Raw genomic sequence first — 18,022 nt, 5'->3', positions numbered from 1 at the left:
TAAAAAGAACTCTGTTTCAACTGAGATTCCCTGGACAGAGGCGAAAGACATTCAGGCAAGGACAGCGCTGCTGGTGCTGCTGCAGAAGTGAAACAGATGGGAAGTTCAGTGTGTCACCTTGAAAACACAGATCAGCACTGCTCTGCTCCTGCTGTCCTTGAGAGCTCCCCTAGCCAAACCAGCATGTGTCCAGAAATCTCTCTGGGGTCTGATTTGGAGGGAAGAGAACCTTGGAAGTGGAATTAAACTTATATTGGCATTATTTTGGCCTTGGTGTTGGAGAGGCAGATCTCACCCAGAGCAGGGACATGGAGGTGGCCACAAATGAGGTGTCCCACAGTACCAGTGGGAGAGCTGGGAGAAGCTGACACTGCCCAGCCGGTCCTGGAGTGGGCAGAGCTGTTGGTACCTATCCCCTCTGCTCACACATGCCATACGTCGGAGCACATTGCTGCCCCCACTGTGGGGACAAGAAGTGGTGCATCCAGATGGCAAGGTTATTCTAAAATACTCTTATTTAGGTCATTTATTTAGTCTTGAAGGCGTCTCCAGACTTTTTACTATTGTTGAATGTGTTCTCCCTGGGATGTGGAGACTGATGTGTGGTGCAACCCAGGATCTGTCTGAGATGTTTGCAGGCTGGGAGGGTGAGGGGGTGTCCTGGACAGAAAAATGCTCACCTGGGGAGGGCTGTGAGGGTGTGGACAGGCTGAGCACAGCTGTGTCTGAAGGGGGAGACTGGAGGAGAGGCTTCCTGGCTTACCTTGACCTGCAGAGTGTCCTAGCAGCCCCTGAAAGAAAAACACCCCATCCCTGGGTCTGCTCCAAGAAAGAACTTCTGAGAATTTCCTGAATAGCAGCATCCCTAAGAGTTTGCCTGTAATATTTGCTTTGCTTGGCTGCATGATTGACAGCATGGACACATCAGATTCACGTCAGAGCACCTGAAGTGCTGTCCCTGCTTCCCAGGAAAGCAACATGCTTTATTGGACTGCAGCGAGAGATTTGCTTGGAGGAGGAGAGGGAAGGGAGCTCTATGAGTAAAAACAAATACCAGAACAATGAAAGCTAGAAGGCGACTGTCTAGGATATTAATCTCTCAGCCCTGCTGTTATTTAGGATTTTTCACAGACTATTCTGAGTTGGAAGAGACTAAACTATCTCTCCAGCAGAGGAAAATTGAGGAAGTTGTTTCCAGGTCTCTGAGCTCTCTGTTCAGAGGTTTTTTGTTGCTGTTGAACACAAGTGAAGTTGCAAAAACCACATTTAAATCCATCATTTTATCCTAATTTAGGAGGCCATCTAAGACGTGTTCATCTCATGGCTTTGCTCCTCACTTTTGGCAGAAAGCTGAGCTTGTAATGCAGAAAAAGCAGCTCATAGATGGAGCAGAGGAACCACAGGGCCCCAGCCCCTTGAGAGGGGTCAGCTGAACTGAACAAACTGATAAAAGCCATTTGAAAAGGATGCCTTGGCAGAGCCCAGCTGTGTTTATTTGGTGTGGAAGGTAACCTGAAAGCACACACTGTTCACTTCAAATCTGGTCATGCAAACCCTGTGAGTTTAAGCTGTTGTTCTGAAACTCAGTAGCCCTAAATTATGTTTGCTGTGAACCCAGGGTGGAACCTGGCCCAGAGCAGATTTCCTAAAGCCAAATCTGGCTGGAAATATGGGCTGATTCCCCATCTGTGAGGGCAGAGCAGCAGAGATAAACCAAGGAAGAGGCCTCAGGGTAGCACACGAGCTCTCCTGTGCTGGGGACAGGCTGATTTCTGAACAAATCTCTTTTCTTTTGGATTGAAAATGTTTGGGGTTTTCTTAAAAGTTACTTTTCACACAGCAAACTCATAGCTTTTGAAAAGTGAAAGGGTTTGAGAGTGCAATAAAATCTTTTTTTTTTTGTTATTTTTTTCTTCCATTATGACATACCCCTGTCAGCTCCCCATCCTTTTATTCCCACAAATGTTCTTTTATCGAACACCATTCTCTCCGTTAAATGTTTTCAGGTTGTGCCATTCTCTGGAACTCTGTTTCCACCAGCATCTGTGCTGCCCACATGAGGCAAAGCAGGGCTGCTCAGGGATGTGCTGCAGTGCCAGGTGGTGACAGTGACCAAGGGCCAGCAGGGCCATGCCGAAAGGCTGGGCTGGCCATGAGCACTCTCAGCCAGCAGAGGACACGCTCAGGGCATCCCTTGGCACGGGATAACTCATGTGACAGTATTTAGGGTAGGCAGCCCTCAGGGTTTGCCTTATGGGGAGTTTGATCTATCATTTCATGACTGAAATTTGGGTGCCAACATGTGTGTGCTACCCCCTGTGTGATCCAAATGGTGTGGCCAAACTGCTAGAGCCATTCCTCCTTCCTTCGTTAGCTCCTTCTGTTCAAACACTAAAAATGCCTGTGCTTTCACAGAGCAGTTAACAACCTCCATGTGCTGCACAGCAGATGGTACAGTAATGGTGGAGGCGTTTTTTACAATAACCCTTTTCCACATGGGGAAATCGAGGCATTGGGAAGCCTCCTCCTGATGGCAGAGAAAAACTACAGGGGTGCAGAGAGGGAGAAACAGTGCCCTGGGTTTAGGGGCTGAGCTCATCCTGCTAAACTCAGCTTGGATCAGTAGACTCTGCCAAGGTCAGGAAGAGTAAGAGGTGTTTCCAGAAGTCAACCTGGACTGCTTCATATTGAGATGTCCCTCCAGAATCCCCCTCTAAAGGCTGTCCACTGGGGTTAAACCACAACAGCTCAGCCACACACAGCTGCTCACTCACTCAGCAGCATGAGGGAGGAAGTTGGAGGCTAAAAGTCCTCCCAAAGGCCAGAGCTCTTTTGTATAAATCTTGCCTCAGATAATTCTGAAAGAAAATACATTTGTAAATGCCAAAATTTCCCAACGGGCTCCCTACAGAGAGGCAAGGGAGCCAGCTCAGCTACTAAGTTCTGCCTCGTGAATAGCTCTGCTAATAATAGCCACAGAAATTAGATCAAACCACAGGACAGTGACAATAACAGCTCAGATTCTTCAGAAGAGCTGAATGACTTGTGCACCACACCTTTTGCAAAGGCTGGCTATGAATGGCACAAGAGGAGGTCTTTAACACTGCTCCCTCCTGAAAATGCTAAGCCCCTGGGATGGCTGACCCTCCACTCTTCCAGAGTGTTAGCATTGATTACCCCAGACTTGAGTGCTGAACTTTACAGCAGGACATAACAGCCAGAAGTGAGATGTCACCAGGGACTCCAGTTGGGAGTTAAACACTGATATAGTGACATCTAACATGAATTCATCGCTGCATTTTTGGTTGCTTTCTCCTACACCAGAGATATTACCTGGGAGGAGCTATGTAAACTCACACGAACTCAAACAGGGTGTGTAGTGATGGGGGAGAATGTCAAATATTGTGCTATTTTGGCCCCAATGCTGTGCCAACGCTACTTTTATTTCACATTTTGACATGTCTCCCTCACCACATACTCTTTATCCAAGCAGTACCAGAGTGATCCAGCACTCTGAGGTGCTGGGATGGGCTCTCCCAACCCCCTGGGTCTGGGCAGTGGCTGTGCCTGTGCACTTGGCTGTGAGGGCTGCTGCTGTCCTTAGCTCTGTGTCTGCTCTGTTTTGAATGAACTGTAGAGGCAAAGCCACCCCTCTGAACGTGCTGCACCTGCCCCCATTGTCCCACTTAGACATCCACTGGGACCCTGTCCCTGTCACCTTTGCTCATCCCCATGTCTAAGCATCAGCCTGGAGGGTGGCTTGGCTGCCTGATGGCAAAACCTCTTCCCTCCCCATCTCATTCCTGTGCAAGGGTGCTGGGGACCCATCCCTCCTCTCTGCTGGCTGCCAGGGGAGCGAGAAGAGGAAGTGGGGCCCATGCCCTGGCCTGCCCTGGACAGGACACGCTGTCCCAGGGATGCTGCAGCTATTTTAGCAGCAGGGCTGGAGGAGCCGGCTCGGAACCAGCAGCGAGGGCAGCGGGGAGGATGTGCTGCAGTCATAAAAATTCCACCGAGATAAATCAATAGAGGGCGGAGGAGAATGAGAGGGAGGGATGGCAAAGTCAGACTTTCTTCATCTCTGCACACAAAAGAGAGGGAGGCAATGGGGGTCGTGCAGGTTCAACAGGAGTGAGAGGGACCAGAGGTCACGTCAGGAGCTGTCAGGAGCTGTCAGGAGCAGGACTGCACTGGTGGAACTGAGTCTGGGGTCTGCTTCAGACAGCTGTTGAGTGCCACACTTGTTCCTGCATGGCATTAATTAGCACCTTCTCAGTCGGGCTGAAAAAGAGTTAAAGGAACAAATGACTTGCAGCAGTGAGCAGCAGAGTGGTGGGCTAATGGTGTGGGCTACTGCCAGTCCAACCCAGGCAGGAGCTGCCTCCCAGAACTGCCAGTTATCCATGAGCTAGGACACACTCTCCTACCAAAACTGAAGGTCCTTATTATGGTGTTAAATCTCTTTTCTGTCTGCAAAAGACTCAGGATTTTTTAACTGGTTGCACCCAGTTCTTTTCTAATCTCCAGTGAGGGGTATCTGCCCAAGGACCCAGAGTGCTCTGAGTTTTCACATGAACCCTTTGTAGTGTAAGTCCTGTACCAAGGGGTTGATTGTCTCTGGATTTATTCACAGCACTACTATTGCTCCATGTACAAATTAGGTGTGTGGAACAGGGCTGGGCTGTACCCCAATAAAAAACAGAAAGAGCTGTCTCCTTGCCTTCTGTGCTAGGCTGGTGAGCAGCTTTCCCTGCCTGTGATTGAAAGGTGTAGCTGGACTTCAGGCTGGTTTCAGCCACACTGCCCCTTCATGTGCTTAAAGGAAATATTGAGTTGTGTGCCAAGAGGAAGCCCAAGGTCTTGCTTGTATGGTCCTGGTTTTCCAGGCAAGAGCCAGGCTCAGCCCACCAATGAACACAGAGTCTTTGGCTCTTCCTAAGTGTGCCATGGGTGTCCTGGAAAGGCGTCAGTAGTCACCAACAACAGCTCCCAGGCTCAGAAAATAAATGTCCTGGCTGTGACTGCCTGCAGACCAGAGCAGCAGGCTGTGCTTGGCCTGAATGCCTCTCAGAACATCCCATTCTTCCTTGTCTTTGCCAGGAATACACCATTGACATCTTGTTTGCCCAGACGTGGTACGACCGGCGCCTGCGGTTCAACAGCACCCTGAAGGCGCTGACGCTGAACACCAACATGGTGAGCCGCATCTGGATCCCTGACACCTTCTTCAGGAACTCCAAACGGGCTGATTCCCACTGGATAACCACTCCCAATCAGCTGCTCCGCATCTGGAATGATGGAAAAGTGCTCTACACGCTCAGGTACATCCAGCAGGCTCTGCTGAGGGGAGGAACAAAGAGATGGACAAGTGGTTCCCTAAACTAAAATCCTTTCAAATGGTGTCTTGGTCAGTCCAACTGTTTTATTCTGTTAATAAACATTTGGCTCTTTGCTCCAATACTTCCATAAACGAACTTGAAAAGTTGACAAAACAGAAGGGTTTTTGGAGGTGATGCTTAAATGATTTTCCTCACCTTGAAAATATCCAAACGTATATTTTTGGTTTGGAATGTTCCTGCAAACAGACTGATCTTCAGCAAATTAGTTCTCAAGGAAGTGAGAATGCCTCTGTCACATTTAGGTGTTGGAATCAAACCATCTTCACCAGCTCAAAATCTCTTTCCCTCTCTCCCTATCTCAGGCTGACAATCGAGGCTGAATGTCTGCTCCAGCTGCAGAATTTCCCAATGGACACTCACTCCTGCCCTTTGGTTTTTTCCAGTTGTGAGTATACATATTTAAGATAGCTTTAGGAGCTAGCAGAGAAACCTCAGTGAAGTAACTTTTCTGGGGAACCACCCTCCCTTTTAGGTACATTTTTTCACCTAATTTCTTTGGCACCCTTCATGGCCTGAAGCATCCTCCCCCTCCTGGGCTAGCAGAGGTCATCAGGGACAGACTCACAACATCTCTGAGTTTCTCCTTAATTTGGGTGGGTGGTTGGAGGAGATTATTTCAGTGACCTTCTGGTCACTCCAGACAGAACATAGATATATTCTGGTGGACAAAAGGTACCCGTCCTGCCTTGCATCTTCCCCTTTCTCCCACTCTCTGAGTGAGGTCTGGAAATGTTCTGCTCCAAAGGAGGGTTACTCAGACCTCTTATTGCAGTCACTGCTCATCCAGACTCTTCAGCAGAGAGAGCTTCTGATGCTATCACATCTCCTCTGGTAATTTTGCAGGGAGCCTTTCTGCACCAAGAGATCCCTGTCCTCGTGCGTGGGTGGGAAATGTGATTTAATCATCTGAGCTCAGGTTCTCCTGCTTCCCCTGCCACTGAAGAGCTGCAGCTCAGAGCTCTGAGGTGCTTCAGAAGGAGGCAGCATACTGAGATCTCATCCCTTCATCTCCCACCACTCCTCATTCTTTGCTAATTAATGTGCATGCCATACACGCTTGATAATTAGAAACACACTGTTAGTTAGCTGTCAAGCTCTTACTCCATCCTCCTCCAAGGACTTTCTCCTAGGTCCCTGCTTCACAGCAGGCTGGTTTTTTTGTCAAGAAAGCCAGAGGCAGGAGAAGCTGTGCTTCAGCCTTCAGGACCAGGTTTTCTTCTCCATGGAGAGTGCACCCCTTCTTTTTCATAGATCAACTCCCAGGGCAAGAGGAACAGGGAGCACACAGAGCAGCCAGAACCATGCTGGCAGCTCCTTATTCCCAGTGTACTCATGCCTGGGATGGACTCATGAGGTGCCAGCTAAAACCCTTAAAGATTTCAGGCTGGTGGAGTCACAGAATCACAGAACAGTTGGGGCTGGAAGGGGCCTCTGGAGATCATCTAGAACAATCCCACTGACAGGCAGAGTCACCTAGAGCAGGTTACACCTGTGTAGTGCAGCCTGGTGGGGTTTTGAATCCAGAGTTTTGACTCCAGAATCATTGGAGGGATACTCCACAACCTCCCTGGACACTGTTCTGTTGCTCTGGCACCCTCGAGCCAGCAGAGTCCTCTTGCACCAGCCCGTATCTCATTCCCAGCAGTGCAATCCTTAGAAAGGCTCTGGTTCTGGCAGTGCTTTGTTCCTGGCAGGGCCTTCCCCATCCCCAGGATCTGAAGCAGCCCACGAGGGGAGATGCAGTCCCTTGTCCCATTCCATGTGGGAATCGGAACAAAAGGCACCAGGAACACCTGCCTGCAGGGTTCATGTTTGCAGAGCAGCCCTGGTGAGATGCCAGTGCTTTTGCAGCCAGGGTGGTGCCCAAGGTGGGGCTATGTGGAAGGAGCAGAAACCCTGTCAGGGCCTCCCTGGAAAATCATCCCTTAGATAAGAAATTGCTTACTTAGAATGACTAATACCAGAAATATTTTAGACCCCTGCTTTATCTCTTTGTGCTTTAATTGGTCCTTTTTGGGTCCCTTGAGTGATTGGTCACTTTTACCTAAAACCTTTAAGTAGTTGGATAGTTTTCAATCCTTGATATCATTGGTTCATTTTTAAGACATCCTAACCCTGTCAAAGCCCCTTTAGTACCCCATGTGTTTGGACTGCTGTGAGGACCCCTTCATAGATGGAAATAAAGTGCCTATGGAACATCCTGCAGCATTCTCAATCTCTGGTTTCTCTGCTGGCTAAGAAGGTACTGCAAGCAAAGATGAAAATCACAGAAGAGCTGATAGCCCAAATTCTAGGCATTGCTTGCATCCCAGTACCTTGTGAAATCTGCCTGAAGCAGCCAGGAGAAGCTGTTCCATATGGAGCATTTTATCCAGGCTTGTTGTGGCAGCCCAGGGCAAAACCCAAGCCCCAGCAGCTACAGGGGTCCCACTGATGTCTGTGGGTGCTTTTCCCAGATGGATACCCCCGGGAGGAGATTGTCTATCGCTGGAGGCGCTACTCCATCGAGGTGTCCGACCAGCGCACCTGGAGGCTCTACCAGTTCGACTTCACAGGGCTGAGGAACACCTCAGAAGTCCTCAGGACTGGGGCAGGTGAGGCAAGGGGAGGCAGCCCACGGGAGCACCACTGTGCTGAGACTTGGTGGGAAGCAAAGGAGTGGGGAAAGAAGGTTACAACAGCGTGGTCACAAAATAAATCTAAAAATGAAGGGATGGATCTTGGCTAGAGGGAGCAGAAGTGAGGGAGATGAAGGGTGAGGGGAAGATGGAGCAAGGAGAGCCAGAACCACGGACATCTGTGACATGAGGGGTGACAGTGCTATAAATGGACCCTAATTGAAGGGTCAGGAGGGAGAGGAGAGGGAGCTTAAATCCCCTCTTGCTGCAGTGTGTGCACACTGTGTGATCTCTGGGTGATGCTTATGATTGGAATGGGGTGGAGAAATCAGAACTTGCCTTCTGCAAACTCTGACAGGGTGACAAACACTTGAACTGTGCTTTAAGAGACAGGGGCAAGGTTGCATGTGTGGAGAAACTAAATAATGGAAGCCCTTCAGCTCCTCCTCACAATAGCTCACATCCCTTTTCCTTCCCACAGAAAACTGAGGAAAGCCTCTGGGTTCCTGCAGGTGGGGTGAGCTCATACTTTAAGCCCTCTGAAAAGCAAGGAGCAGTGCTTCTCCCACTCTGCAGAAGCTGCTGCTCTCAACAGTGGCAGCCAGGGTAGAAAGGCAGCACAAACTGGGACAAGATGTGAAAGTGTCTTGAATGCACCAGTGGCCCTCTGATGTTTGTAATTCTCTTTTTTTGGTAATTGCTTGCAAGCTCCATCTTAACCCCAGAGCTGTCAGGTGGCTTTCTTCCAATACTCACTGTGAGCCTCTGAAAAAGGAAGAACCCCACTGCAAGTTGCCAAATGAGCAATTAGGATGTACAGCACCACATGCCTTTTCCAGAGGCAGGAGCAGGCTCTCAGTGGAAGTGATTGAAGGACTCTTCCTTTGTCACAGCTCAGGTAGTTCGTTAGCAAGCCAGGCCATGCAGCCTGCTACAGCCAAAGAGCTTCTATAGAAAAGAAACCCTTGCAGCTATCAGCTGAAGATAAATGCTGTCTGCAGTTCCTTCCCTGAAACTTTTCCAAACTGTGTACTTTTCAGAGTCCTTAGCCAGGCCAGTATGAGTGCAGCCATATGGACAGCCAAGCAAACAGCCAGTTGGGCAGCCACCGAGTCAGCTCTGAAATGAGTCACAAAGACATCAAGCAGGACAGCTACACAGCCAGCCAGGTAGCCACAGAATCCACCAGCAACAAAACCAGTGAGTCACCAAACCTACTCAGCCACGTGAAGTTAACAACCTGGGAAGCTACCAAACCACATGGACAGGCACTTAAAACCTCATCAGAAACTCCAAATTCTGAAACTTTGCTGATTGTTCTGCTTGTTGTTCTCTGTTGCTTTTTCCTAGGGGAGTACATGGTGATGACAGTTTCTTTTGACCTAAGCAGACGTATGGGTTACTTTGCCATTCAGACCTACATCCCCTGCATCCTGACTGTTGTTCTTTCCTGGGTTTCCTTCTGGATCAAGAGAGACTCTACACCAGCCAGGACATCTCTGGGTAAGAGACAGGATGATGCATGTCTGATGCTTGTCAAACTCTGTCAGGCAAGCAGACTGGCAGTGTTGGACTACAAAATCTCCTGAAGCACTTTGCCATTTTCTGGCATTTTTGAGCTTACCAGAGAATATTCCACTCCTTCAGCTTCCTGTGTGTAACACTCCACAGCTCAACCAAATCTCCAGCTGTGCTGGCTTGGGCTGCTGGGTTATCTCAGGAGAGCACCTCACTCTCATGGCTTCATCTGAAACCCAAGCACAGCCTTTCCCAAGCTGACAATGAGATATTCTCATGCACCAAGAGGGACAGGGAGGGGCTGAGCTGTGGCATTGCAGTGCTGCCCAAAGGGCTCCTGTATTTGCACATTTTCCACGTTCCCTCACAACTTTTCAAGGTTTCTGTGCAGGACTGCTGACAGCAAGGTTGTAGGGTTAATGGGCAAAGTTGCTTGGCTGCATCCAGCGAGCCCCAGGCTCTGGCAGGAGCTGGAAGCCCTGTAGGAACAACCTTTGTCAGTCACCCCACAGGACCCAGAGTGTGACAACAGCTCTGCCTATACAGGTTTGCTCAGCAAACTGCAGGGGCTCCTTGAGGCAGGAGCTTGTGTTGGCTGAATGCAGCTCTGATAGGTGCTGGGGAGATCTTTGTGAGACTTTAATACCCTTTGGCTGTATCTGCATCTTGCAGCAAGCTGTGATTCCCAGCGCTGTCCTTCCTATCAGCCCCACTGACTCTGCCTTTAATTGGAGGCAGCATTCCCAGCCCTGCCTGCAGGTCTCTGCGGGCATGCACAGCAGAGGAGGGACCAGCAGCTATTCAGAGATGGCCATGTCTCCCCACCCCCCTCTCAAGATGAATTAGTTTGGTGCTCATGGGGAAAGCAGGAGGAGGAGGGTGTCATTTCCAATGAAGGTGAGGGTGTGCCATGGTCTGTGGCTGGTAAAGGAATGAATAGCAAGAGAAAATGTGCATGGCTTAGTGACTATCTCAAAAAAGAAAAGCAGGTTTCCCCAGGAGAGGGGCCCCTCTCTATGGGAAGGGACTCCAGCCCATGAAGAATAATGTATTCTCTCCACAGCCCCTGTTGTACTTCATACAAATGATCCCCAGCACATTTCCAGCCTGCCAGCCTACATTAGGGAGATGTAAACTGGACCAGTTCCACTGGCACTTCAGAAATATGGGAAGTCACATCACATCTGCTAGTGCAACTATGGCAGGAAAACATGAAAATCTTTTGCCATGCTCACCCCCAGAGCCACTGAGGCGACCTCAGGAAAGGGTGGCAGGTGGATTTAGGTGAATGCTAGAGAAGGAACACTTTTGCTTCTTCCCCACACCCTGAAAATCAGGGGATGAGCTCACAATACCAGCTCCTGTAGCTGATCCTTTGCTGGCTCCTGACACTTCATCTCTGGAAGCAGAAACGTGAGTATTGCTGCTTCTGCAAAAACAATTCCAAGCCCCACTCATGTCAAAAGAAATTCGTTATCACCTCCTACACACTTGCCCTCTGCATCAAGGAATGGATAGATTGTGAAGAGCTGTCTCTGAAGAATAGCCAGGGGCAGATTGAAAATGTGTGGGAAGGAATTGGACCAGGGAAATAAAGGGAACCTTGTGATTGGTATCTACTACAGGACAGCTTGATGGCCAGGCAGCAGAATAGCACTGGCAGATTTTTTCAGGACATTTTCCAAAGAGCACTTCCAAAGGCTCTCCATCCTCAGGTGTAAAAAAGCAGGAAAGGAAGGCAAGAGACCATCCTGGATGTGTCAAGAGCTTCTGGTCAGACTAAAGTGTGAGAAGGAAGTGCAGAGGCAGTGGAAGCAGGGACAGGTATCCTGGGAGGAGTACAGGGACACCACCCAGCTGTGATGGGATGGGATTAGGGGATCCAGAGGATGCTAACAGGGGCTTCTCCAGGTTTGTCTGCCAGAAGGGGAAGCTCGAAGCAAGTTGAATACAATTAGAAAACTGGTAAAAATGGATGAGGAGGAGGCTGAGGAACTTTTTTTCCTCAGTCTTTACTGGAAGTCTCTCTCCCCACATTCCACAGTGGATGGACTGCAAGACAGGGACTGGAGCAGCAAAGTCCCTCTCACTGCACAAGAAGATCAGCTTTGAGACCACCTGAGGAGCCTGAACATCCATAAATCTATAGGACCTGACAAGATACATCCCAGAGCATGGCCAATGTGGTTTCCAAGCCACTCAAAATACAGTAATTTCACGAATACAAGCCGCACCAATTTGACTAAGATTTTGCTCCTAAACCGGAAATGCGGCTAATAATCAGGAGCGGCTAATACAACCTCAGAAGTGCCAGCCAGAGTGCTGAGCCGAGCAGCTGCAAAGTCGGCATTTTGCGATTGTTACAAATCGCTACTCTGTTGCACTGCGGGTGGAGCCTGGCTCCCTGTAGGCAGCACGGGGGGGCGGGGAGAGAGGCGGGAGAGCTCTCTTTCCTCCTCTGCCACAGCCCAGGGGAGAGACGGGGGGGGCCCGGCGCCGCCATTGCCGCGGCTCGGGGAGGAGAGGGGGGACCCGGGCCGCCCTTACTGCGGCCCGGGGAGGGGGGGGGAAGCCCGCGCCGCCATTGCTGCGGCTCGGGGAGCCAACGGGAGCCCCGCGCTGCCATTGCTGTGGCCCGGGGAGCCGACGGGAGCCCCGCGCAGCCATTGCCGCGGCTCGGGGAGCCGACGGGGTGCTTTGTCCCCGCCCGCCGCCGCCGCAGCAGGAGCAGGGAAACTCCGTCCCTGCCCGCCGCCGGCGCCACGGGCGCGGGAAAGCTCCGTCCCCGCCCGCCGCCGCTGCCGTAGGAGCGGGGGAAGCTCCGTCCCTGCCTGCCACCGCGGGGCAGCGCCGACCCGGGGTGACCGAGCCCAGTGGCAGCGGCGGCCGGCCCCGAGCTGCAGCACCGTGCTGGACCACCTGGCCCCGTCAGCGGCCCCTAGCGGGCCGAGCCTGCACAGCCTTAGCTCAGCCAGTAAACCCCGCCCTCCCGCGGTTCTGTTACTAATTGCACGCGGGTCCTCGCTGCGAACGACAGAGCGGCTTATATTCGGGTGCGGCTTATCTATGGACAAAAACCGAAATGTTTGCCAACACTCAGAGATGCGGCTTATACTCAGTGCGGCTTGTATTCGTGAATTTACTGTACTTGAAAAGTCATGGCAGTAACCAGAGAAGGGGAAATATTGCACCCATTTTTATAAAAGGTAGAAAGGAGGACCCCAGGAACTATAGGCCTGTCAGCCTCCCCTCTGTGCCTGGGAAGGTTGTGGAATAGATCCTTCTAGAAGCTCTGCTGAGGCACATGGAGGACAGGAGCTGAGGGCCAGCCCTGCCTGACCAACCCTGCCTCATGCAGAGTCTGAGTTTCCCCCTCGTTTACCAGTCCACACTGATGGCCTGTGTGATACCTGAGTTCTGAACATCACTCTTTTTCATTGTCAGAGGGTTTCTTAAGACCAGAGTCTGGCTGAGCAGAGCCAAAACAGGACCGGACAACCAGGGAAAATGGGGGTGTTTTGAGGGTGGATGCATGCAGAAGACAGAAGTGCTCCTTGTCAGTACTTAAGGCAGCTGTTTTGTCTCTCAGGTATCACGACTGTGCTCACCATGACCACCCTGAGCACCATCTCCCGCAAGCACCTGCCCCGTGTTTCCTACATCACAGCCATGGACCTCTTTGTCTCTGTGTGCTTCATCTTCGTCTTTGCTGCTCTCATGGAGTACGCCACGCTCAACTACCTGGTGGGAAACAAGAAACCACTGGAGCACAGCCACAGGAAAGCCAGGCTGGTAGGTCAGAGGGCCAGCACAGGTGGAGGTGTTAAAACCCTTATGTAAAAATATCCTGCCTGAGCCTGCATTGGAAACTCCTGATGTGGTTTAGTGCCTGACTCACACTGAGTTCATCCAGTCTTCAGATCACTCTGTGTTCTGGGTCTGAGAGGTGAGACACAACCAGGAAAAGCAGCTGAGGCTCCCTTAAAACAGGGAAGCTCCTGTCAGAGCCAGGCACCCTGTGCTCTCTCCAGAACTGCTGGAGAGCTTAGCAGAACAGTTTAGAATGACTCAATGACTGAATGTAGATGCCATTAAGACACCTGTATCAGTTTGATCTCTGGATTGCAGAGGTATCTCAGGTCACAGAGATGCAGAAACCAACTTTTTTGTGGTCTTCCATCAGAGGACCTCCTGAGTGTGGGGATAGTGAACCCATGGTGGTCATCACTCTCTTCATCCTCATCCTCTATCATGAGATCTGTCTGAGCTCATGGCAGGTATTTCTGACACATCAACTGACAGAGGCCTCTGAAGTGGGCCAGAACTGAAACAGGAAAAGACACATCTCTTCTGAGCCAGGTCAATTCCCAGCACATCCCCCATATCCCTCATATCCCCCCATATCCCTCATTTCCCAGGGTGGACAGGGCTCTTCCATGAGGCTCATGATGGGCCAAGAGGAGCCCCACAGCCTTTTCCCAGCTTTTCTCCAGTACCTGGCAGCAACCAGCAGACACATCTGGGCTGTGTGCTGCATCTTCAGAGACAGCTGAGCTCAGGGAAATGAGGGAAGAGGCCAGAACAGATCGAACAGGTCGTGTTTGTGCACTGACAATCATTGGCACAGATGGGGAATCAGTGCAGTCAGAGCTTTGCTGAGCCCTGGGCTGCAGGAAGAACACTCACAGCCATGCGGGGAGCTGCCGTTCCCCCAGTACACACACGGGGTGAGTCACACCCAGGTGCAGAGACTGGGCATGATCAGCCATCCCTCTCCACTGAACTGCACCATGATGATCTGGTCTATCACCACGTGGGCGGGGGCTGGTGTCCAGAATGTGTTTTGTCGCCTTTTCCTCCCGTTTAACCTGCCCACCTGTCCCCTGACAGCCCCCTGCCGGTGCACAGGTGATGCCAACCTTCACCGCCATCAACATCAACCACATCATGCACTGGCCCCCGGAGATGGAGGAGGATGAGGATGATGACCCTGGCTCCCCGTGCCTGGAGGGGAAGGAGTGTGAGAGGTTCTTTTGCTGCATCGAGGACTGCCAGACGGGGATGTGGCGGGAGGGGCGGGTGCGCATCCACATATCCCGCCTGGACTCCTACTCCCGCGTCTTCTTCCCCACCGCCTTCCTGCTCTTCAACATCGTCTACTGGATTGCCTATCTCTATCTCTAGCCCTTCTCTGGCTCAGCTGGGATGGACTGGGCACCAGCAAGAGGGGCTTCTCAAGGAGCACAGAGAACAGCGTCTCTCCCCTGCTGTAGTCAGCTGTCAGTCTGAACGACCCGACCTGGTGATTCCCTCTTCCTGCTCTCTCATCTCTTCTGAGAAGAACCAAACAGCTTTTTTTTTAGCCTTCTAACATATCTTTTTAGAGAATCTACCCTTCCCCAGACAACCCTCTCTCCAGCACCACCAGCATTGTACTCCCTGTAAGATTACTCAAAAACATCCTATTCCCATCTCAAGCATAAGGGATTTTGTCAAAAACAAAAACCTTAATGCATTTCATTTTTCCGTCCAATCCTACTCCGAAAATTTCAAGAGAAGTGATGGCAAATGGAGTTTTCTGCAAAGGAAATAAAATACATCTTGCTACTTCTGCACCACTTCCAGCAGAACAGACGTTGTGGGGTGCTAGAAGCTCGAAAGGTCAGAAGGAAATAGTGTGGAAAAGGACAGCAGTGCAGCTTTCCCACAGTAGCTGGGCTTGGCTGAAACGTTTTGGCCTGCCCAGACATCTGATGGTGGCACTGATGAGGATGGGTTGCTGCAAGCCTCCCCCAGCTCCCCGCAGAGTATCTCTGAAGCATTCCTCATGGATCACTCCAGGACACCCACCCACTGAGGCACTGCTGGTTCTCATCAGACAGTGATGAAAAGCACTTCACAAGCTGCAAAGTTGCTCCACCTGCCTTGGAGCAGACTCTTCATGGCCCAGGGTGACGTTTCTGCTGCGTGACCAGGACTCAGAGCAGGCTCTGCAGTTGGGCATAGCCAAAAGAGGGAGGAAATCTTTGTGAGAAAGGCCAGAAGAAGCTCCTGAGCCCGTTGTGAGGTGGTTTTCTGTGTCACATGGGCTGTGAATCACAGAGGGGCAGTACTGTGGTGACACTTGGTGATGCCATCAGATCTGTGCTGGGTAGTCCGTGCCAAGCTGAGGAAGGGGTATAGGAATGGGAACACACAGCCACCAGTGCATTCCTGCAGCTCAGATGTGTTCCCTGCTTTATTTCTTTCATAACTGCATAAAACAAGAGTTTTCACTGTGACTGGATGACCCCTCCCAGTTGCCATCATCACTTGGCCTGTTTCCTCACAAAATCAGGAAATGGAGTGAGTTGTCCTTGATGGATTTTAAGGACAGATATAGTGAGGTGGTCCCATCTTAAAGAGATGGAGAGATGCATAACACACTTTCAGCTGGGGAGAAACTGCACAGTAAAGAAGAGGAAAGTCAGGCCCAAGGTCCATAATGTGTCACCTGGCTGCCTCCCCATTTAAACCAGCTGCTGATGTGGCCCACAGCATGACTATGAAAAGCAGTGGGCTGTTAATAGTTACTTACTGTGTAAATTAGAAACAAAAAAAAGATCTTTTTTTAAAAAAACAGCATGTTTTAGAAAAAAAATAGAATTTAGAAGGCTTGTCAGGAGAAGAAAACTGGCATGTCTGCAGAGGAAAAAGTTAGGAGAGTCTGGCTCACAGGACAGCTAACAGGGGCAGGAGGTTTTACATATTCTTGGAGAGCAATTTGATCTGGTTTAAAGATGGATTCTGACACTGTTAAATCTGATCTGAATTAAGAAGTGTCATGTTTAATTCATTCACAAATGCAGCCTTACCTGGGTTCCAGATGAACAGCTAGAGCATCTTATTAAGTATACAATAGTACAACACTCAGCTAAGTATAACCTAATGGGGTCAGACCAGCAGAGCTCTGAAAGGGGAAATTGTGCCTGTCTAACCTGCTACAGTTCTTTTAAAATACCAAGTAAGAGATAAAGGTTACTCAGAAGCATAATTTGCTTAGCTACTCCGACAGCTTTTGAAAGGGAGGAAAGGAATTGTGGCGGGCGGTTCTAACTGAGGAAATTGATTTAGCAAAAGAATTATTAAGGAGGTTCTAATTAGAGGAAATTAACTGAGGAGAGGGGGAAAAAAAAGAATTGTTAAGGAGGCTCTAATTAGAGGAAATTAATGTTTTAGAGAGAAAGACACAGAGAGGGAGAAGTCTAAGAAAAGAATCAAAACAACTTGCAGACAAGGGAAGCTGCTGGGTGACAGTGCCGACTCCCAGCCAAGCTGGTTGATGTTCTGCTCCCAGTAGCAAAGCGTTATTAGATGCAGCAACAGAAAAACCTCCTATGAGTCAGCCCTACACCGACAGGGAGCTGGATTAAGCAGGGTCCTGTGATCTCTGTGGCGAGCCAAAAGGAAAGAGCATCCTAGATTAAAACTGGCGCACACCAGACTGGGAGTGAAGCACGTCCTCACATTTGGGAAGGCAGCTGTCGGGGGGTGCGTGGGAGGGACGCCCCGGTGGCAAACCAGGGTCTGTGCCAGAGATCTCCTCGACAGGAGGGTGGCTTGAAAGGTGTGCAGGCAGTGGAGGCTGCACCGAAGGCAGGCAGCGAGATGTGGAAGGGGAGCAGCTGAGAAAAGGAGGGTGGAAGGCGAACATGAACAGCCCAGTGCAGTGGAGCCTGAGGAGATGCAATTTGCTGTAGTTTCAAAGCTCTTGGTGAACACATATGATTATCATGGGCACTGGAGAACAGACTTCAGCCCTGAGAGCAGCAACTTGTTGGAATGAGACCTTTTACAAAATCAGCCAGGAGAGAAACGGGGTGTACAAAAACCTAGGAGGATGGCAGGGACTCGGACAAAGTAGACTTGAAAGATTGTAAGATTTCACCAAAAAAAGATAAAGCCAACACACACCCAGGTAATTTAACCAATGATGGAGGATTTGACAGAGGAAAATAGTCTAGCGTGGGCTGGAGCACAAGGAAGCTGATTACTAAGGCTGGGGAAGGAGGAGGGAGGGGGCTTTTTGGCTTAGGGAAATCTGTGCCCATCATCCATAGCACAATAAATAAAGGCATGCACAAATTCAATCATGTTTTTAATTTTCTATAGTATCTTAAAAAAAAAAAAACAAGAAAGCTAAGAAAAGCCAAAAAGAAAAAAAATCTGCCATTCTTTTGGAATTACTTTGCAAGGCTCCAGTTTCCTTATAAAATTGTTTTCCAGCTCTCAGGAGGGAACCCAGGGCACAGAAACATCCAGTAGCCACGAGCTGCCCTGCTGAGCTGGGGTGTGTGAGTTGAGCCCCTCTGTGCCCTCTGGGCTGGCATTTCACACAGACCAAAACCAAACCATGGGGCTGAGCTGTGCTGCTCTGGCAGGGAGGGCAGAGGCACCAGGGCTGCTGCAAAGCTCTCGGGTGGCTTCAGACACCTGGGGGGTTGTGCT

At 50.3% G+C, this 18,022-nt stretch overlaps 1 protein-coding gene across 1 annotated transcript in view; it reads left to right on the top strand.

Moving 5' to 3' along the window:
• The window catches only part of LOC117002838 (gamma-aminobutyric acid receptor subunit gamma-4), a 35,180-nt gene extending 17,516 nt beyond the window's left edge, over positions 1-17,664 (top strand). The window contains exons 4-9 of the mRNA XM_033072316.2: positions 5,101-5,321; positions 5,702-5,784; positions 7,856-7,993; positions 9,368-9,520; positions 13,125-13,327; positions 14,426-17,664. Coding sequence (XP_032928207.1) covers positions 5,101-5,321; positions 5,702-5,784; positions 7,856-7,993; positions 9,368-9,520; positions 13,125-13,327; positions 14,426-14,719 — 1,092 coding nt within the window. The 3' untranslated portion in view covers positions 14,720-17,664. The remainder of the gene's footprint in view (positions 1-5,100; positions 5,322-5,701; positions 5,785-7,855; positions 7,994-9,367; positions 9,521-13,124; positions 13,328-14,425) is intronic.
• Positions 17,665-18,022: the final 358 nt, after the last annotated feature.

Source organism: Catharus ustulatus, chromosome 14 (genome assembly GCF_009819885.2).
Source record: "Catharus ustulatus isolate bCatUst1 chromosome 14, bCatUst1.pri.v2, whole genome shotgun sequence".
In the NCBI taxonomy this organism is placed as follows: Eukaryota; Metazoa; Chordata; class Aves; order Passeriformes; family Turdidae; genus Catharus; species Catharus ustulatus.
Note: the sequence above shows the minus strand (reverse complement) of the source record. Positions and strands in the feature narration are given on the sequence as shown.